Here is a 22,075-nt window from a genome sequence, read left to right as displayed (position 1 = left end):
GTGTGGTCGAGCAGTAGGCTTATCCAAGGAGTAGTGTTAAGCATTTGTTGTACATACACATAGACAATAAATGAGGTACACACACTCAGAGACAAATCCAGCCAATAGGTTTTGTTATAGAAAAATATCTTTTCTTAGTTTATTTTAAGAACCACAGGTTCAAATTTAACATGTAATATCTTGTTTGAAAGGTATTGCAGGTAAGTACATTAGGAACTTTGAATCATTTCAATTGCATGTATACTTTTCAAGTTATTCACAAATAGCTACTTTAAAAGTGGACACTTAGTGCAATTTTCACAGTTCCTGGGGGAGGTAAGTTTTTGTTAGTTTTACCAGGTAAGTAAGACACTTACAGGGTTCAGTTCTTGGTCCAAGGTAGCCCACCGTTGGGGGTTCAGAGCAACCCCAAAGTCACCACACCAGCAGCTCAGGGCCGGTCAGGTGCAGAGTTCAAAGTGGTGCCCAAAACACATAGGCTAGAATGGAGAGAAGGGGGTGCCCCGGTTCCGGTCTGCTTGCAGGTAAGTACCCGCGTCTTCGGAGGGCAGACCAGGGGGGTTTTGTAGGGCACCGGGGGGGACACAAGCCCACACAGAAATTTCACCCTCAGCAGCGCGGGGGCGGCCGGGTGCAGTGTAGAAACAAGCGTCGGGTTTGTAATGGAAGTCAATGGGAGATCTAGGGACCTCTTCAGCGCTGCTGGCAGGCAAGGGGGGGGTTCCTCGGGGAAACCTCCACTTGGGCAAGGGAGAGGGACTCCTGGGGGTCACTCCTCCAGTGAAAGTCCGGTCCATCAGGTCCTGGGGGCTGCGGGTGCAGGGTCTCTCCCAGGTGTCGGGACTTAGGATTCAAAGAGTCGCAGTCAGGGGAAGCCTCGGGATTCCCTCTGCAGGCGGCGCTGTGGGGGCTCAGGGGGGACAGGTTTTTGTACTCACAGTCTTAGAGTAGTCCTGGGGTCCCTCCTGAGGTGTTGGATCGCCACCAGCCGAGTCGGGGTCGTCGGGTGCAGTGTTGCAAGTCTCACGCTTCTTGCGGGGAGCTTGCAGGGTTCTTTAAAGCTGCTGGAAACAAAGTTGCAGCTTTTCTTGGAGCAGGTCCGCTGTCCTCGGGAGTTTCTTGTCTTTTCGAAGCAGGGGCAGTCCTCAGAGGATGTCGAGGTCGCTGGTCCCTTTGGAAGGCGTCGCTGGAGCAGGATCTTTGGAAGGCAGGAGACAGGCCGGTGAGTTTCTGGAGCCAAGGCAGTTGTCGTCTTCTGGTCTTCCTCTGCAGGGGTTTTTCAGCTAGGCAGTCCTTCTTCTTGTAGTTGCAGGAATCTAATTTTCTAGGGTTCAGGGTAGCCCTTAAATACTAAATTTAAGGGCGTGTTTAGGTCTGGGGGGTTAGTAGCCAATGGCTACTAGCCCTGAGGGTGGGTACACCCTCTTTGTGCCTCCTCCCAAGGGGAGGGGGTCACAATCCTAACCCTATTGGGGGAATCCTCCATCTGCAAGATGGAGGATTTCTAAAAGTCAGAGTCACCTCAGCTCAGGACACCTTAGGGGCTGTCCTGACTGGCCAGTGACTCCTCCTTGTTGCTTTCTTTGTTCCCTCCAGCCTTGCCGCCAAAAGTGGGGGCCGTGGCCGGAGGGGGCGGGCAACTCCACTAAGCTGGAGTGCCCTGCTGGGCTGTGACAAAGGGGTGAGCCTTTGAGGCTCACCGCCAGGTGTCACAGCTCCTGCCTGGGGGAGGTGTTAGCATCTCCACCCAGTGCAGGCTTTGTTACTGGCCTCAGAGTGACAAAGGCACTCTCCCCATGGGGCCAGCAACATGTCTCTGGTGTGGCAGGCTGCTGGAACTAGTCAGCCTACACAGACAGTCGGTTAAGTTTCAGGGGGCACCTCTAAGGTGCCCTCTGGGGTGTATTTTGCAATAAAATGTACACTGGCATCAGTGTGCATTTATTGTGCTGAGAAGTTTGATACCAAACTTCCCAGTTTTCAGTGTAGCCATTATGGTGCTGTGGAGTTCGTGTTTGACAGACTCCCAGACCATATACTCTTATGGCTACCCTGCACTTACAATGTCTGAGGTTTTGCTTAGACACTGTAGGGGTACCATGCTCATGCACTGGTACCCTCACCTATGGTATAGTGCACCCTGCCTTAGGGCTGTAAGGCCTGCTAGAGGGGTGTCTTACCTATACTGCATAGGCAGTGAGAGGCTGGCATGGCACCCTGAGGGGAGTGCCATGTCGACTTACTCGTTTTGTCCTCACTAGCACACACAAGCTGGCAAGCAGTGTGTCTGTGCTGAGTGAGAGGTCTCCAGGGTGGCACAAGACATGCTGCAGCCCTTAGAGACCTTCCTTGGCATCAGGGTCCTTGGTACTACAAGTACCAGTTACAAGGGACTTATCTGAATGCCAGGGTGTGCCAATTGTGGATACAATGGTACATTTTAGGGAAAGAACACTGGTGCTGGGGCCTGGTTAGCAGGCCTCAGCACACTTTCAATTGTAAACATAGCATCAGCAAAGGCAAAAAGTCAGGGGGCAACCATGCCAAGGAGGCATTTCCTTACAGTCTGCAACTAAAAATCAGGGTACTAGATACTCAGGTGAGTACTCAGGCAGGGTTTATTTTAAAGACTGCCCTTGTAGGAAAGTACCATCTTTCTTGGCATGTTACCCCAATTCCTACCTGTATGTCAGTATGTTTTGCCTGTCTCACTGGGATCCTGCTGGTCAGGACAACCGTGCTCATGGTTGTGACCTAATGCGTGTTGTCAGTAGTGCTTAACTGTCACTGAAGTTCAGCTAACCAGAACTTCAGTGCTTATGCTCTCTCCACTTCCAAATTAGTCACTATAGTTTAGTGACGTAATTTACCAATTACAATTGGCACACTGGACCCCCCCTTATAAATCCCTAGTAAATGGTACCCAAGTACCCAGGGCATTGGGGTTCCAGGAGATCCTTATGGGCTGCAGCATTTCTTTTGCCACCCATAAGGAGCTCAGACAAACCCTTTCACAGGACTGCCACTGCAGCCAGCGTGAAATAGTGCACACACTATTTCACAACCAGTTTCACTGAACTTAAGTAACTTATAAGTCACCTATATGTCTAACCTTAATTTACTGAAGGCTAGGTGCAAACGTACGAAGTGTGAGGGCACCCTTGCACTAGCAAATGGGGATACCATTACACACATGCACTACATATAGGTAAATACCTATATGTAGCTTCACAATGGTAACTCCAAATATGGCCATGTAACATGTCTAAGATCATGGAATTGTCCCCCACCCATTCCAAATCTGGTATTGGGGGGGGGTGGGGTGCAATCCCATGCATCCTGGGGGCTCCACCATGGACCTCCAGTACTGCCAAACCAGCTCTGAGTCTTGCACTGCAGCTGCTGCCAGCTCACTGACTGCGTTCTGCCCTCCTGGGATCTGAGCAGCTCGATCCCAGGAAGGCAGAACAAAGCATTTCCTCTGAGAGCAGGGTGTTACACCCTCTCCCTTTAAAAATGGGTAGCCTCCCAGAGCCTCTGGAATTGCTTTGAAGGGCACAGATGGTGCCCTCCTTGCATAAGCCAGTCTACACTGGTTCAGGGACCCCCAAGTCCCTGCTCTGGCGTGAAACTGGACAAAGGGAAGTGGCCCCTCCCCTGTCCATCACCACCCCAGGGGAGATGCCCAGAGCTCTTCCAGTGTGTACCTGGCATTAGTCATCTTGTTTTCCAAGGTGTGGAGACACTCTGGGAGCATCTTAGTGGCCAGTGCCAGCAGGTGATGTCAGAGACCCCTCCTGATGGGTGCATACCTGGTTAGGTAGCCAATCCCCATCAGGGCTATTTAGGGTCTCCTGTGGGTTCCCCTTCAGATTTGGCATGCAAGTTTCCACCAGGAATTATCTGCAACTCCTGCTTCATCCTCTGACCACGGGTCAACTGCAGACTGCTCCAGGAACCGCTGTAACTGCAACAAAGTATCCAGAAAGGCTACTGCGACTCTGCAACTTCAGCTCCAGCCAGCAACTGCAGCAGTTTCCACGGTGTGCACGCTCTGGGGACTCCCTGTCTTCACCCTGCACCAGAAGGACCAAAGAAATATCCCATGGAGTGACAGTCACTACCTGCTCCAGCAGGCACCTTCTAAGATGATGACCGGTTCTCTGGGACTCCTCTCCTGGCTACAAGCATGCTCCCTGGAACACGGGTGGTGGACCCCTTCAACACACTGTCCTAAGGTCCAGCTGTCCAAATTTGGAGGAGGTAAGAGCTTGACTTCCCTGTTTGCGACCGTATCCCTGTGCACCGCATCATCTTCACCTCATAAGGCCTCTGTTCACTATTTGCAAGAATCCTTCATGCACAGCCTGGTCCCGGTCACTCTATCCTGCGACATTCAACTTGCTGAGTTGTTCTGTGGTGGCGTGGGACCTTCTTTTGCAGTGCTGCAGCAACCACAATTTGCACCTTCTTTGTCCCTGTGTCCTGGGACCTCTGTGGGTGCTGCCTGGTCATCTGTGGGCTCCCTCCAGTGTTGGGAGCCCCCTCTGCCTCCTCAGAGTTGAGGCCCCTCTGGTCCCTCCTGGGTCCAGGCAGCGCAGTTTTGATGCAATCCGCAAGATTGCTTGAACCAAGGGTGTTGGACAAATCCAGCCCTGCAACTTGCCTGCATCAAGCGTCTCCATATGGGACATGCTTTGCATCACGCAGGAACCAGCAGTCTTTTTCTTTGGTGCTCTTCTGCAGACTTCTTCCAACCGGAGAATCCTCTTTTGCACCATCTGTTGGCAGGGGCTCCTGTCCTTCCTGGAACCTTCTGCGACTTCTGGACTTGGTCTCCTCTCTTTACAGGACTTCAGGTCCAGTAATCCATCATTTGTTACTTGCAGTCTTGCTTCGTTCTTGCAATAACTCTAATCACGATTTGTAGTGAGTCCTGAGGAAACTTGCAGTACTTTACTCTGCTCCGGGTTGTGGTATTTTACTCACCTTTGTGGTTTTCTTACACTCCTAGCGACCCTCTACACACTAGACTTGCATAGGGGGGAATTTGTGATTCACATTCCACTATCTTAGTATATGGTTTCTGTTGCCCCTAGGCCTATTTCTTTCATTCCATGGTATTGTCTAGTTGCACTACTGACTAGTTACCTACCTTATTTTGGTGTCTAGTGTATATATTGTGTGTAATACGTACCTCCAGAAGGAATATTGTCTCTAAGAAATTTTTGGCCTTGTGTCACTAAAATAAAGTACCCTTATTTTTGGTAACACTTGAGTATTGTCTTTTATTGTGTATAAGTACTGTGTGACTATAGTTGTATTGCAGGAGCTTTGCATGTCTCCTAGTTCAGCCTTGGCTGCTCTGCTACAGCTACCTAAGCTAAGCCTAAGCTGCTAGAACACTACTACATTTCGCTAATAAGGGATAACTGGACGTGGAATAAGGTGTAAGTACCCAAGGTACCCACTACAAACCAGGCCAGCCTCCTACAGCCCTATTTTGGTTAAATGCCATCTCAAGCTGCCATAAGACATTGTCCTTCTGTAAAATTTTGTGACCGTGTTTGCTATCAACTAGTTAAAATCCAACCTGATATGAGGTTGAAAAGTATAAGAGCAGTACTAATTAGTACATTAGATTAACCATTCTCTTTTGTGGAGATGGTTCTCGTGGTAATGCTGCTCGTTTTTCATTACAAATCAGTCCGATTCTTCCTAAGACAAGCTTCACAAAGAGTATCAGCCAAGCTTTAAATTGCGCAAGTTGTCACTCTCTACAATAGTCCTTTTACAAGCAATTTGCAGTAATCCTTAAAAGAAAATCTTCCAGGGCTTAAATTAGTTTTCCGGCCAAGGGGGCATGAATGAATTTCTGAAGAGCGCTCAACATGTGGGTTCTTTCTAGAAGTTTGCACGTGTGCGTTGCGAAGAATGTCTTACTTGGACCAAATGCTCAGTCCACAAGTGACGGTCTTGCAAATATAAAGGTCAGTAATATGGTCACACCTATAGACAGTGCCGCTGGTATTATGCGGCAAGGGAGGGCCAAAATATGCAGCAGGTCTTACTAAATCAACAAGAAAATGCAAATTATTCAGCATGACGCAGCAACATTTGTGATAGCATCAGTTCATTCATTTTAGCTTCACACATTACCACTAAACAAATGTTTGCCCTTACTAGTGTAACACATAAATATAGCAATATGCAACTGAAAGGGTCAACAGTCACCCTTTACAAAGTGCCTTGCACTGCACAACAAGAATCACTGCATTTTAGTAACTGTTGATCCATTTGAACTGGAACAATTTTTTTCTTGATCTATAAATTATGCTTGTGCAGCATGTAAAAGATAATGGGGCACGTGCAGCAAATCCATAATTGAGAACACACAGCAGCTGAAGAACCGATTAACATTGGCCGTCCCTGTGGTACATTGGAAACACTGTCCAGATAAATCTTCAGAAGGAACAGGAAGTTTTTGGACCCTTCTTAAGAAACCCATTCTGCGAGTTCTGTTTTTGTGGTCTGTCTCCTAACTATTTTCCAGCAATGTTAACTTTAAGTAAAAAGTAAGGAAAATTGCCTTCATTCAGATTCGGTAATTTTGGATTGCCCTCGTTGAAATACCCACTTTGCCACATCCTATAAGAAAATGTTATCAAACTGTACATGTTGTGGGAACATAATGGTGTTACCCCTTTTTGATTGTAACAGATCTGACCCACGAGTCCTCTTTTTCTGGTTAAGAACCCCTTGTATGCAGTTCAAATGACTGGTGTCTTCAAAGCCTGAGCTGTGTGGGTTACTTACGTTTTGTCTAGTCTTGATGTTTACCTTTGCTGTTTATAGAGACCCATCCAAGTACGAGACCGATGAGGCAACACTAAGAAGACGTCAGAAACAGATAGATTATGGTAAAAACACCATTGAATATCTCCGCTATCTGCAGCAGGTCCCCAGGTGAGGACTATTCTTCCTCCTGTAAACTCTCGATATCATATTGTAGCATTTGGTCTGCAGATGTTGCACCTGATGTTATACATGCCGGTCCCAATCCCATTGTTACGTCTCAAGAGTCTGCACTTGTTTCCAGACCCTGGTTAGCTCTAGGTTCCCATAAGAGCATCCTTTAACTTGCACAGCTTGTGACGTGCGCAGGAAGGACAACACTGACCTTTGTTCAGTCTTTTTCACTATCTTAACTGCAGCAAGCCTCACTGCTATCCTGCAGTCTAACCTACAGGAGTAAGGGTTCTTTTGACAAGGATGCTGGATTGAGAGCCAAAGCACAAATCTGCCAGCTTTCTTTCTCCTGCTGAAAGACAAGAGGGTCCGTATTTAATGATCTCATATTTTCAATAATACTTGCTTGGCTATGATCATTTAATGTGGTTTCTGTTTTGTTTTGGTTCACACATTCATGGTGACGGGATAGCCAGCGTCAGTTTTGCACGGGGGCAGGGTAGAATACCTGTTATAAGGTGGGCTCACATTGTAATAAGGTGGGAATCTCAGCAGCTGGATTTTGTGAATGTGGGCACCATGGCATTTCAAAGCACCGCTGTGTTATAGGAGACAGATTTCTGGCTGACGTGGGCTACATGGAGTTGATCATTAGGATCTCAGGCTAAAGGCATCAAGGACCGCTAGCATACTGACATGGAAGAATTAAGATCAAATGTGTTCAGTGCTTCAAGTGCATTTTTCAAGGTTCTTCTTTTTGTTTATCCGAATATTGAAAGAACCACCTCGGTGTTAACCAGGAGGAATGATGGTAAGCATGCCATCACTGGATGAAGCATGGGTCTTGTGACTACATAAGCGGTGTTGGTTTCTAGGTATTAAAGGGCACCGAGCCATATTCAACTAGCGAGTGGCAAATGTCTCATTGTTAGAGTTTGAGTCTTGCTTAGACTGTCTGTTCGAAAACGGGCCTGTTTCCTATACAGAGAGCTTTGTGTCTGCCTCTTGCACATGATACAGAGGCTTTCTAGTCTGTCTCAGTACTTTGCACTTGATTGGTTAGCTTTCCTCCCTGTTTTGTCCCCACAAGCATTTTGTTTTCAGTGTGTTTTGATTGGAATAGTTGTATTCTCCCATTGATGTTGACCTTGCTTTGCAGTGCATTAGGGACTACTCCCTCTCTGCTCCGGCATCCTTTAGGTCCCCCGTCTCAGGACCATTTACCTGACTCAGCCACCTTGGGCACTTACCACCGCCTCCTACTGTAAAAGTGGTCAGCCTTTTTAAAATGGATTTAAAACCATTGTAACATGGCAGCCAGCATGTGCCCGTTTTGGAATTAACTTAAATTAAATCCAAAGTGATTGTTGCACGTATGTCAGCATGTGCTTGTTAAAACTTCAGAAGCCCGAGTTTGAAACCCATTCCCACAGCAGGTGCATCTACTCAAAACCAAAAACTGTTGCAGTCTATGTACTTGTAAATTACTATTTATTATTGAAATTCAAGAAGGGCTGGATCTAACCAAAGAAGCAGCAGAAGTGGTCTTTGATGCCTTCCTAAACACATACGTTTGTGAGCAGGGGCTTCAGTGTAACGTTTTTTTTTTTTTTTTTTTTTTGTTTTTTTTTTTATAGCAGGAAACTATTGTTTCTGTTTTGAGTTGGCTGAAGCCTTGGCCTTTTTAATTTTCTTTTTTCAGTTCCCACCTAGTTATTTAAACTCATTATCTTTGGAGAAATGTCCGGGTATTTTGTAGCCAATTTGGACACTGTTCTTACTCCACGAATGTACATAGGATTAATATCCACTTTTTCAAAGTGCGGTAAAAACATGCTTAATATATTAAATGTGTGTATATGACTGGGGTCTACATTCTCTGCACTCAAAGTTCAGAATGTTCCTCTAGGCGTTTTTCTTTCTCTAATGATTAACAAAATAGGACCATTCTTTATCAACGTAAGTGCTTTTGAGTTGGCTACGAGCCACAAGGGATATACGTCATCTATAGCTAATGAATGTGAGGTGTTTTTGGCTGGAAGGATGAGTGGAGGGAGGGTCTCCAGAAGTGGTTTTCTGTATAGTGTCCATAATGGCAAACATGGCATTGTAAGTCACCTTTTGTACCTTTTTTACAATACAGGTAAGTACAACAGGGGCCTTAATGAACACCTTACAATGTATGTAAGTATTTTTGACATTCTTTTGTCACCTAAAGGCAGGGTTAAGGGATGGGGTTTTAAGGGTTCAAGGTTGGGTAGAGGAAAGGGTTTTAATGGTTCAAGGATGGATATAGGGAGAGACGAGTTTCTAGGCTTCAGAGGGAGTGGAAGTAATACCATTTCTATGGTCCAGTGGCAGGTAGAGGTAAAGAAGGTAGGAGGTGGTTTAGGGTGGGTAGATATAAGGGATGGGAGGGCTTTTAAGGTTCATGTACGTATAAAAAGGAGGGGAGTTAAGGGGCTTCCCTCCAACTAAGCTTAGTTTGGGGATTCCCTTCAAAAGGAATTCTATGGGGATGTATATATTAGTGTGGGTATAGATTATTATGGCCCTCATTTCGACCTCATCGGTCTTTTTTTTTTTTAAAGACCGCCAAGGTACCGCCGTGCTGAAGACTGCAAGTGCAGGCGGTTTTCTGCGAAGTGTATTATGACTGCTGGCAGCCCTCTGTCCTTTTTCGGACGAAGAGTGGCCAGCAGCCATACTGGCGGTCAGCAGGGAAGTGGGGGCTGCTCCACTGCCACATCATCAGGACGCCACCCACTGAATCACGTACCATGATTCGGCGTGGCGGTGTTCTGGTGACCGGGTTCTGGCGGCAGAGCAGCCCCCATGGATCCCATCCACTCCCAGAGGATCACCGGAACAGGTAAGGTGATCGTCCATTAGGGGAGGGGGATGGGTAGTGTTGTGTGTGTAGGGTGTGTGTGAGTGCATGTATGCAAGTGGGGCGGGTTGTGTTTGGAAATGTGTGCGTGTCTGTCTGTATGTGTGCGTGTATGACTGTTGGAATGTTTTAGTATGTGTGGTGGTAGTGTCTGTGTGCGTGTAGGGGGGGTGTCTATGTTGGGAGGGGGGTTGGGGTGTGGGGGGAGGACTCTGGGGTGGGGGAGACCCTTATCAGTTCCAGGGAAGGAATTCCCTGGCACTGATAGTGCCTACCGCCATGGATTTCGTCATGGTACAAAACCCCACGAAATCCATGGCGGTATGCAGGGTTGTGATGCCGCCAGCGATGTTGACAGCTGCTGGTCTAGAGACCAAAGTCTCCAGCCCAGTGGTAGTTACCACCCTGGCGGTCGGAGTGGAGAAATGGCGGTTTAGCATGGCGGCCACCGCCATGCTTGTAATGCCATTTTTTTTTTCCCGCCGGCCTGTTGGCGGTATTACAGCCAACTCTCCACCGACCGCCAGGGTTGTAATGAGGGCCTATGTATCTATATATGTACAGAAATATCCCTACACGTTTTTGTACATATACTTATATATAATTAGTTTTTGCAATCCATTGTAAAATACTACATTGTAAACTCATTGTAAAAATCTGTGGTAAAAGTATGCGTTGAAAGTGTCATGCATTGTAACTGATTTGTGGAGCCATAGCCTTCCTTACAGGAGTTGTTACAATAAGGCAGGAACAATTCCACCCGCAACCTTGAATATCAGGTTTGCAGGCCCTGCACTGCTATATTAAGCCCCCAATCTCTGCAGCCAATACTTGCCCCACTGGCAAAACACCTATGTCTGGGGAGCATGGGTCGGATTGTGGCCTCTGGCCTTGTTGTGGCTTTCATTTCTTAGGGAGTTGAAGAATGTCTTTGGCAGATGTTTGGAGTTTTGGTCCTAAATTAATTATCCAGAACAGTTGGTCGTGTGACTAGTCAGGCTGCTGCTAGTGGCTGCACATTAGTCTTTCTATGCTGCTTAAATTTTGAGACAGCAATGTGCAAGGGTTGTGCAGAACTTTGGTTCTGTATAAAAATTGTTTTTAAAAACTTTATTTTAGAGCATAACAATGGATGTACTTGGGATTGAGACCTCTAATAGAAGGCTTGCAGCGCGAGCACCAACTGTTAGTCATACTCTTAGACATTTTATTGTTAATCTTATTTCTGTGAAAACTGAAGTTCTTGTCTCCTTATAACATTTGTTATACAGACTTATCTTCAGTGCTATACCCTTATGCGCTTATAACTTTAGTCCCTCTTTTCCTCCCCTATACTTCAAGGCTGGCTAATATTCTCTGCTTAGTTATTGCTGTAAGAACCAGGAGAGAGGGGGGGGTTGTCTTTCTCACCCCACGTAAACCTGGGCACCACAAAGCAACACAATTATGGTATAAAGTAGGAATAAATTCAAGGGCAATAACTGAAATCAACAATGACACCCTCAATTTTCATTGGAAAACTAATTTAATTCCACATAAATTGAATTTAGCTTTCCTGTGCCTCAGCTACACTATGGTTATTAATCTCCGAGACAAAACACCAGTATTGTGTGTACTACTGTTTTATATCGGAGACTAATAACCACACAGTGTAGCTGTATGCATAGGTAGACTTGATCATTGAATTTATGTGGAATTTAAATTAATTTTCCAGTGAAAATTGAAGGTTTGATTGTTGACTAGTTATTGCTCTTGAATTCATCTGTTACACCATAGTTTGTGTTGCTTTATACATACTATTGAGCAGCAATGTATATTGGGTTTTGAGAACTGGCTCCCAGTCAGGCAAGTGAGTCATTGCCAGCGGAAGGCCTCTCACCTTTGCATGTTTAAACCCAGGGCCCAGAGGAAGCCAGGAATCCACCCAAAGAGCCCCAACAAGTACCGCAAGTACAGCCGGAGATCCTGGGACACACAGATCAAGCTCTGGAGGCGGGCCTTGCACACGTGGGATACTCCTGCTGAACCTTCTGCACTGTAAGTCCTCTATCGGGCATCCATGCCCTGGTGATCTGAACTCTGCCCTCTATAGATGTGAGTACCCGCCCTTTGCTGCATGTTATGCACAATGCAGGTCTGATCCTTTATTTGCCCCTTGCAAGCCACATAGGTGTTTCTGGTGTCCAGCTTTCCTCCCTGCTGATTCCTCTAGCCCCTCCCCTAGACCATGATTTAGTGATCGAGTCTAGACTTCTCATTTCCCCCTCCTGCTGGGCAGGGGGAGCTGTCATGATTTTCCTTTGTCTAGAATTCCATCCTCCTTGGATGCGTGGCTGTAGTCTGAGTGCTAGCTGTTGGTAATGGTCTGCTTGAATGTTTCATGCTCCTCACACACTTTGACTTTTCTTTCCACTTTTGCAGTGAGGCGCCAATAGACGACCACTCAAAGAGGCAGTTGGAGGAATGTCTGGGAAGCTTCAAGGCCTTTGAAGATGTCCTGGCAGATTCCATAGAGAAGCAGGTTTGTTCACCTAGTTTGGGGAACCAGAGAGCTGGGCACTGGTGAACAGGATAAAACTGATAATCACCTTACGGTTAAGGTGGCAGAATAAACTAAACCATGGGCCGAGTGGGAGATTGGTATCTAAATATGGATCGTGCAGAGATTGGCACTAAGGGAAGTGCATGTAGGCACTCCCCTTACAGCTCATTTTCCAAGTTGCAAGGGTCCTGGGAGGTTGTCTGAAACTTTCTCCTGCCTTCCTCATGGCTTCTTCTCCCCTCACCACTGCCTACCAAAACCCTAGCCACTCACGGAAATTCTTTGGGACCAATAGTGTGGCTCACTATCGACTTAGGGATGGACTATCAAAGGCATTAATTGGCAGTGGTGAGAAATTGCATGAAATAAGCAAGTAGGCAACTAATTTGGTTGCATGAGCCCACTGTAGTATCATTTGCTTGCATGAGCCCATGGTAATCTGCCTTTTTATCAAAATTAAATTTTCTCAAATTCAGTTATTTCTCTTAATTGTGGACTTGCTTAGCCATTTGGACCTCTACATGCACAAAACGTAAATCAAGCCACCAGTTGTTAGATCTAGCAAATTTAAAATAAATAAATAAGCTGAACAACCAACAATCCTGTTTTAAAAGGAAGATTATTCAAAGGAGCCATTTAATTCTTTACTTGCCCACCATAAGCTGTGTGCATTTCGTTACAGCTATATGGCTGTTCACATGAAGGTAAGGTTTGTTTGCTTTAGGTTTTTACATGCTAGTATGTGTAAATATTTAAATAGTCTACTCGGTCTTTTCCCATTGGTCTGGTCTTTATCCTTTCTCTTCTGTCTTGTTCAATATTAGTTTAAAGGCACTAGAAGGAATTTGTTTAGATTTCTATTTCTACCACAAATTGAGTGCAAGTTAAGTCTTTCATAGGCACCTCACCTTTTGGATTTGGCCTACATTTTAAACTATACTTCAGTGTTTTTGAGCTTGTTGTTGCTAAACCTTTAAATCTTTATTTGTATATGAAAGTTAATGATGGTGACCTATGTATCACAGGACAATGCATCTTACCCAAAATATAATCCCTTCATATTAAGGTAGTGTTCCGTAGGAGCAGTGGAGATTCTAACCATGTGTGGTGTAATTTGGTTTTGGTTAGATCTTTTGAGATGTAGGAACACTGGCTTCCAAAGTAGTGCTAGAGAGAAGAGCAAAGGGAAGAGAAGACTCTATTAGGGACAGTTCTACGACTTTATAGCCAAGCTGTGCTTCCTCTAGTCCATGTAGGTAAACATCCAATTGATTGGTCCACTTACATTCCCTGGTTATTTCAATGTTTTCTCCTCTGCAAACATTGCATTTGTGAGGCAGTCTGTCCTTAATCCATCAATGTGGATCAAGTTCTTACCAAACTGTTCATTCAGCCTCTTTTCTGCATTGGAAGTCTCTCCTGCTTATATACACCAAGGATGCCAGAGAAGATGTTTGCAATGTTTTGTCACTTAAATGTATAGCCATGAGTAACCTGCATCACGCAAGCCCAGTAGTCTGCAACTGATTCACGATATGGCGGGTCATTTCTTGGCATGGTGAGACTATGCTTGCATTCATGGCGTTTGGCAGTTTCATGTTGGTTAACCTGCATGATGCAGCAGCATGCAGCAATTTCATGTAGAGGTGGAAAACGTCCCTCCCCAAGCTGCTTTGCTGTGATTTCAGAGGCTTTTCCACTAACTTTGTTATGTCTTAGTTTTAACATTGCTAAAGCTGTCCGATGGAAAAACTAAATAAGAAACTATTTAAAATATTGCAGCACACATGCAATGTGCACATAATTGGCATATGTTCAATAAACTAATATGGCAGCTAATCTCCCCACTCCTACCCAAATCCAACACAATCGCCATGCTGAGGGCATACAGGGATACTTTACATTGTAAGCATCTTTGCTACAGCATTAGGATGTATTTGCTGAAAATGGCCCATTACGCCCCGGCCCTCCAAATTATCTTGCCACGTTTCCTAGCCCAGCCCCTTCCTTTAGAGTCGTCTTTGCAACAGCTCAGATGTCCATATCCTTAAGCCAATCATTAATGAGATGGGACAGCCATCTTTCACCGTTGGCGGGCTATGTCCCTTTTGTCCAGTACTAGGCCTAGAAACCTTTGCTTGTACGTCATCCCATTAATGCTACCTAGAGATCCCTCATTGGAAGTATTCTGGTCACTTGCTCCAGTATCTTATGGACTCTACTACAATTGGGTTGAATCAATGGGAAATCCCACACCTTATGAGAAAAGGTGCCCCATCCATTGTACACCTAAGGTCTCCTTACTGTTTTATGTACCCCTGCAGATGTGGGTTTATTGGAAAAACTTGAATAAGGTGTAGGTGGGCAGATATCACTATTTGTCTAGCTGACATTTTGGCTCCCGCCTGATCCTCTTCCTCATTATTGCCTAAAACACGCGCCCATTTTTTTCTTTAGTGTTTGTAAAGGATTGGGCATGTTCATTACTATTGCACTATATAATCTAGATTTACTTTCCTCTGAATTTTCAAGGACTAGCTTGGCCTCTAATATGATGAAGTTTGGGACTGATGTGTGTTTGGCCTTCTATTCATCTAAGGCATGTCTGGTTTGTAGGCATCTATAGAACTGCGATTTGTCCATACTTCAGTGAACAACCCAAATATTTTGGTATGACTAGCTCCCTGTGGTATCCCATGTATGGAAACCTTTCAGCTGCTGAGAGCCATTAACCATACCACAAGGTTTCTTTACTAACCCATGGCGACCAGCATTTTTTGGGCCTGGTGCCAGCACTCCAGTGCTATTTTAGAGATTGGCGGTATAGCCAGGGTTAACTTCTGGCATACATTTGTGATAACTTAATTCAATGTAAGTTTAGTGTACCTAGAATGTATTTCAAATTCTACTGGGACCTGTCCCTGGTAGCAAAGAGCCAGTCATTCACCAGAAGTAGTTGAGCCGCCCAACTTGCTGTCTGCAAAAGCCAGGCCGCCAACATAAGGGGACGGCACACACTTGGTAAATGCAACCCACTGGGGCCCACCATCCATAGATAGCTTATTGATTGTAATGTGACAAGAAACGGAGTGCATAGGGATTATTTTGCAGGACCTATATATGGGGTAAGGCTATCATTTTAAACAGTGCACTTCTCCCTGTAGTACACTGGAAGCTTGCTCCACATAGTCATATGCACTTTAGCATTTTGTAATGGAGGGACAATATTTACATCCTAATAAAACTGTAGATCTTGAGAGATGCATGCCCAGGTAATTTAATGAGGTTCTCATGTCATGAGTGCTACACCAGTAACTCGGTTGACCCCTTAGCAGAGCTAGCATAGATTTCCCCATATTCATTTTAAGGCCTGAATCATCCCCATTGAGTTCAGCAGGTGCAGAAGCATGCAGTGGAATGTTATAGGGGCATGTATAGTAGAATGGCTGTGTAGAGTGCAGTATGTTCTTTGATTCCTCCAGGCCATTTAATGCCCCAGATTGGTGCAGCTTGCCATTCACCAAGGGGGCTATAACTAGGGCAAACAAGGTGTGGACAGCCCTGTCTTGTGCCCCTCTGTATCAGAACAGATTCTGATAAATATACCATGCCCATGGCGCTGTATAAAGTAACTTCATATATGCTTTAAAGATGGCTTAAGTTAATCACCAACGCACTGTGGAGCAAGGACCAATCCACAGTCCTGTGCTTTTTAAAATCTAAAAGCACTGTTGCCTCTTGGACCCTTTCCATATGGGCCAGCGGAGCTTGCAGCTGCCGGATTCAATGTTTTATCGCCTTACCTAGCATAAAGCTGGCTTGATCCCATTGAATAAGGGACATTGTAACTTTAGTCTGTTCACAACACTGTAGGTAGTTGTTTAACCTCCATGTTAATTAGACAAATAAGTATGTAGGAAGCAGTCTGTTGGTAGCTTCCCAGGATTATGAATTTACTTATAACCAACTTGGTAAAGTTACAATTTATTTCCCTATTGCTTACAATACTAAATCATGTTAGATCAATCTTTATTCAATTTGTTAATGAAAAACATCATAACATAATTTGAAGAAAACATATGAGTACATGCACATAGACGCTAAAATAATACCAGCATTAACATCAGATTTCAGCAAATAGCTTGTCAGTCATTTGTCACTGTCAACGTCATCCCTAACAGCCTACCTAACCAAGATTAGCATCAGCATGTGGGGCTTCTTGCAAAAACAATTTAGAGAAAACAGTAATTTGGAAAAGATCTATCTAAGTGAGAATTCTAAAATCAGCCCAGTTATTTCAGCTAAGTTAGCACTGCGAGTTAATGTAAAACATAGGTTATACTTCTCATTATGACATATTACTACATTATTCTTATATATTTGATATTTCACAGTTTCAGTTATATTAGTACAAAATTGTCTGCCATGCCCCGAGGGCATATTTTCAAACGTGCACATTATTTTTCTAAGATTGGTTTCTCTGCAGCTTTTCATTATTTAACACACACATCATTAATAATTTTCTAATTAGCATATCTGCTTCAACACCTAGTGCCTTCTAATCCTAATATTTTTTTTTACTTAACTGTAGGTAAGTCTTGTATTATAGGCTTATCCACTTTTATCTAATGCAGTTTTTACCTGAAATGTAGGGTTTTGCAGTAACAGGTGTTTGCAATGTCTTGAGGGTTGGCGTGCAGCCCAAGATGTGGGGCTTGAAAATAGATGAATCTGGTTTCTGCATCCCTATTTACAAGTCAGTAGAGTTGTTTGCTGTTCTCATCCTGTCTCATTTATCCTAAGCTGAGATGCAATCCAGGCCATTTTTGCAGACTCTAGCACCTTAGCCTTCAGGGTTTCTTTCAGTCTGTATCTGAGAGGGGGTATTTTCCAAAAGGGACATCGCAGATTGCAACTGTAGCAAGGCAATCTACTTCTCTACTGAGGTGATCTCCTCTGTGGTTTTCTTTTTTTTATTTTTTTGTTTAGGCATGTATATTATCATCCCATCCCTTGTCACAGCCTTGATTCCCAAAGTATGATCTCAGAGGAGACCAATTTTATTAATTCAGAATAGCTTACATTTTTCTTTCAGGAATTCTACCTCTGTAGGGATGGGCTCAGTGTCCTAATGGAAATTGGTCATAGAGGCATCTCTGTAAGATTCGGATGTCACCAATAGTCTTAACTGTTGCAAAGAAATAGTCAAGTGTGTACTGAGAGGTGAAGGATTTACATTCTATTCATACCATCATTTGGTTGTTCACTTGCCAGACATCACTGAATCCAATGAAGATACCCCCTTGGAGGGTTGTGATCCTCACATGAGTAGGGGATCCAGTGTAGTCCTGGTCCAGGTTTATCAGGGTTAGTCCAACAGACACCCATCCTAGAGGCACCTTGAGTAGGTTGATAAAAGCCCGGGGTGAGTCTTCAGTTAATGTGGGTGCACGTAGACCATAGTGATAGTCCACGGTATACCAGCCATTAGCCCAGATATTACCAACTGTCCCATGGTGGATCTCCGCTACCTCCAGAAGGAAGGATGTAAGGAGTAGAATGGCTGTCCTACAAGAGCCGTTAGTGGAACCAGAGTGGAACACATTGGTACATCTATGCCTCCCAATGAGCTGAATGTCTGCCCAAAAGTGCACATCTTAAAGTAAAATACTGACTCGTTTCGTTTTTTTTTTTTTTTTTTTTTTTAAATACACACTGGAGCGCAGCCCCTTGTTTGAACTTCTTTGAGGCATCTTACAGTCAATGAGATTACTCTGTAATCTGGTTTCTTGTCTCGTGTGTATAGTGTCATACCAAGTATGCAATCACTGGGCTGGAATTAAACAGAACATTTAAACAACCCCCCACCCCCGGCCCTACACTTCATAATTGGAAGTATCTTCAGCCATTTAAACTTGGCTGAGTGAACTCTCTGGGTATTAACAGCCTTAATAAGTAGCTTGAGGGTGATCTGAACCTGAACGCACCTTCATCTCCCACCCCAGACTAGATACTATTGTGGCTCACAGGTCAGATTAGAACCATAGTTTGAGCTATGATCGAGTTTTCTGCCTTCCCTCCTACCAGCACCCACCCCCACCACAACCGCACTCCATCAATTGGAGCCAGGAGAAGTGGATCCTTAAATGAAAGTGTTCTTATTTGGGCTTTTTCATTGGTGTCAAATGAGTAGGCCAAGGCACCACAGTCCACCACCTTTCCTAAGTTTGGCGTGGCATTGTTGCTCTTGTTACAAAAAGGGCTTGCCCGAAGGAGGCTCACCACTAGAAGTGAGTCAGCTAAAACTTGGGTCTCCAGCTGTGAGGACTTTTCATTCCTTAGCCCCAGACTTTGACCCCAGTTCCCACCAACCTACCAATCACCCACCCGCCACCCACCCCACAAAAGCTCAGCTTCAGCAGGCAGGGTGGCTCTCATACTTCTTTGCAAGTGCCAGCAGCCCTTCGGGGACAAGATCCAGTTACAGGGTGTGTCCCTCATTGATTGCTTGGGGTAGCTCTCATTCGCTGGCCAGGCCTTCTGCTGTTCCTCACTTCTGTTCAGGAGCACAGTGGTAGGAGAGGGAAGTGTAACCCCCTCCCATCCAACCCCCCCCCCCCCCCCCAAAAAAAAAGTCCCAGGAGCACCTTCTTTTGGGGGCCATGGATACTTTCAAGCTCCACAGCAGGCTCCAGTCTGCACCTCTTTGGTTCAAGGCTCAGGTAACAATTGGCCCCTAATTATGGGTCCAATCCACAGTCCCCTCTGCTGCAGAGAAAAAAGGGAAAATCGCCACCTGGAGCTGCCCATATTCCCAGGTGGCCCTGCTACCTCAGATCTTCAAGGGTGCAGGGCCTGACCTTCAGGTCTGCAGATACTTTGGCATCTGCCCGTGGTCCTGTGTTCAGTGTGTAGGTAGCCAACAGCAGCCCTGGTCCCATTCTATGTCACTGCTGACCGGGTGTACGGTCTTTCAGTCCCTGTCAGCTCCCGCGTCTAGCCACAATCTATGCTGCCTCACTTGTGTGGGAAGCCACTGCTTAGTGCCCGGACCTCCACCTCTAGACCCAACTGCCATGCAGCTTCTAATCCCCACCTCCATTCAAAGGTAGAAGGGGTGCAGGGCCTTGCCAGCTCATGTCTCCTATGTCTTTTATACTGTCATCTGCATGACCCAGCCTCAGTTGTTGCATGGGAGCTGTGTGGGAAGTGGAGACTGCCACGCCAGCGTATCTGTCCGAGGGGGTAAGCACAGTGCTGCAGTCTGGCTATGCCACCAGTGGCGGAAAGATGATGTACAGTAGTAATTGCTACAATCAAAGCCCCACAGCTCTGCAACCACCAACATAGGCTGTCAAGCCTTACACCCCCCCCCCCAAATGTCTATGTACAAGACCAGTTTTTAAAATACTTTTTTATTTAAAAAAAAATGCTTTGAAATACACCTAAACCACTGCAACATTTTTTTTTTTTTTTTTTTTTTTTTTTTTTTTTTTTTTACTTTGCTGTCAGCAAAACTTCTAATGCAATAGTTGCCATTCCCTCGGTGCGTTATTTTTTTCGGTGCAATACTCACGTTTAAGTGAATTGTAATTTCCTAGTCCTTTTGGGATCTTTATTCGGAGCACATCCACAATGATCCCTACAGTAACAAAGATTATCAGATGTATTACATAACTTAAGTTCAGCTCCTACCCAGTTCTGTTGAGCCGACTGCAAATGCTTAAATCCATCTGCAGAGCTTTTGAATTCTGGGAGGAAAGAGGTTTGCAATGTAACTAGGGCAGTAGTAAATCTGAACTTCGAAAACCTTATTTTACCAGCTCAGTTAAATGTTTGTTTCTATTATCCTGCAGACATGCCCATCATCCCAGCTTTGGGGTTCCGAGGATACGTCTTTCAACTGGTTGAAGTTCCTGGAGGAAGCTGAAGGCTGCAAGAATGGTCCTTGGATGTGGATATGAGAGCCTGGGTGATTGACACCCCACACCCCCTCCCATGTGACTTGAAAATAAGCCATGGAACATGCACTAACGTCATCTATACTGATGTTTGGCGCTTTCAGTGAACAATATTTTCTACCAAATGTGGTTCAATTCCTGATCCCACCACAAACTTCAGCAGTGTCTTGTTTTCCAGTGCAGTACAGATGTTCTACAAAGGGCCGCATTTATGCACTTCGTCCCTGGTATGAAGTACCCACACCTAATTGATTTAGTTCTTGGTGCTTCGATAGCGATCACATTCCATCTGGAATGCACTTCTGCAGCAGTAACATTGATGCGCTGTTTTACCAGTTTGAGACAATCAACTGACTGTTAAAGTGGGGCCTATGTGTTTAATCAGACAGTCCTCTAATGAACAGTTTCTTGCTCTGAAGTGAAGACTACCCTGACTGCAAAAGCTATCTTGAGCTATCTGTTTAAATGTCTACCTTTTCTTGCTCCACCAGAACACCATGCATTGTCCAGGAATGTCTTTAAAGCTTTGGTCCTCACCTGCACCCCACACTTGCTGCTCGACTGCATGTTCACTCGTTGCTTTTGGCACTGAGTAACTGGTCTTTCTCCTTCCAGGAAAGAATGGTTCTTTTGATGGGTGGGCTCTGTAGCTAAATCCTCGTATCTATCGACATACTCCATGATGTGCACAACCCACATTAAAGGAGCAAGCATATACTTGAGATCATGTCATCCTCAACTCTTCCATGCCTCAGGAAAGGTGGGTCTTACAGGCTGCAGCTTTGTTCCAGCTGTCATGTAATAGATTTGAACATTTCTCGGTTTGTCTTTTTTTATTGTTTTCTACTCTTTCCTTATGTTTGTGTAGGATTGTGCCTCTAATTACAAAAATGTAAATAAAGGAGCTTATTTCTCAGAATTGGGTTGTGTTCTTCGTGGGGCAGAGTTAGTGTCTGGATATAGGTCTGTATTGGCCTTCCCATTGTGCTTGGATCACTTATTAACGGGTCGAGGAGATTTGCCTCACCCGTGGCAAAAAGTGGTTTGAAGGTCCGATGGGACAGCATTCATTGCATCTCTTGCAAAAGTGCCATTGCACCCTAGTATACTTCTATGCTCTGCCTAGACATGGTAAAGCTACTGGCGATTTGATTTTGTTTTTTTTCTTAAAGATCTTCAGATCTAGAGCTTGTGCAGTAATGGTTGTGGCAAACTGATTTGTAGCCCATGTTTTTCACTGCCCTGCAGCAGGCTTCTTACTCTAAATCAGAGTGAGTAATTTAATTTTTTCCAGGAATCTTTTTTAGATTTGTTATAAATATAAAATGGCTCTATGGATGTCACTGATCTATCAAATAGGGGAATTACTTTGTAGTATTTAAGTCACTTGCGGCAGACAAAAATAGCTACCATACTTGTAAACTCTGATCACAGTAGCAGACGCAGTCTTTCTTGCGGCACTTTGTTTACAGTAACTAGTGCACGAACTGTTGAGGACTGTTTGCCAAAAAGCTAAAGTTTTTTTTCCTGATGAAAGTACCCTAAATGCATTGCCTAATCTGAAAGACGGTAATAAACATGCAAAATGCGCAGGTATGCTGTCTTCGGACAGGACTTTCAGACTTGTATTTAAAGCTAAAGCTCGCATATGAAGATAAAAACCCTTCTTCTGTTTCACTCTCCTACCTTTCCTCCCAGACTTGAGCTGTCTCC

The 22,075-nt window shown here is 44.9% G+C and overlaps 1 protein-coding gene across 1 annotated transcript in view; it reads left to right on the top strand.

Annotated features, from left to right (window-relative positions):
* The window catches only part of LOC138247285 (oocyte-specific histone RNA stem-loop-binding protein 2-like), a 59,596-nt gene extending 38,315 nt beyond the window's left edge, over nt 1-21,281 (top strand). The window contains exons 5-8 of the mRNA XM_069202000.1: nt 6,856-6,966; nt 11,759-11,896; nt 12,281-12,380; nt 20,258-21,281. Coding sequence (XP_069058101.1) covers nt 6,856-6,966; nt 11,759-11,896; nt 12,281-12,380; nt 20,258-20,365 — 457 coding nt within the window. The 3' untranslated portion in view covers nt 20,366-21,281. The remainder of the gene's footprint in view (nt 1-6,855; nt 6,967-11,758; nt 11,897-12,280; nt 12,381-20,257) is intronic.
* The last annotated feature ends 794 nt before the right edge of the window (nt 21,282-22,075 follow it).

This window comes from Pleurodeles waltl, chromosome 7 (genome assembly GCF_031143425.1).
Source record: "Pleurodeles waltl isolate 20211129_DDA chromosome 7, aPleWal1.hap1.20221129, whole genome shotgun sequence".
NCBI classification, from domain to species: Eukaryota; Metazoa; Chordata; class Amphibia; order Caudata; family Salamandridae; genus Pleurodeles; species Pleurodeles waltl.
The sequence above is the reverse complement of the archived record's forward strand: the minus strand, read 5'-3'. Positions and strand labels throughout refer to the sequence as shown.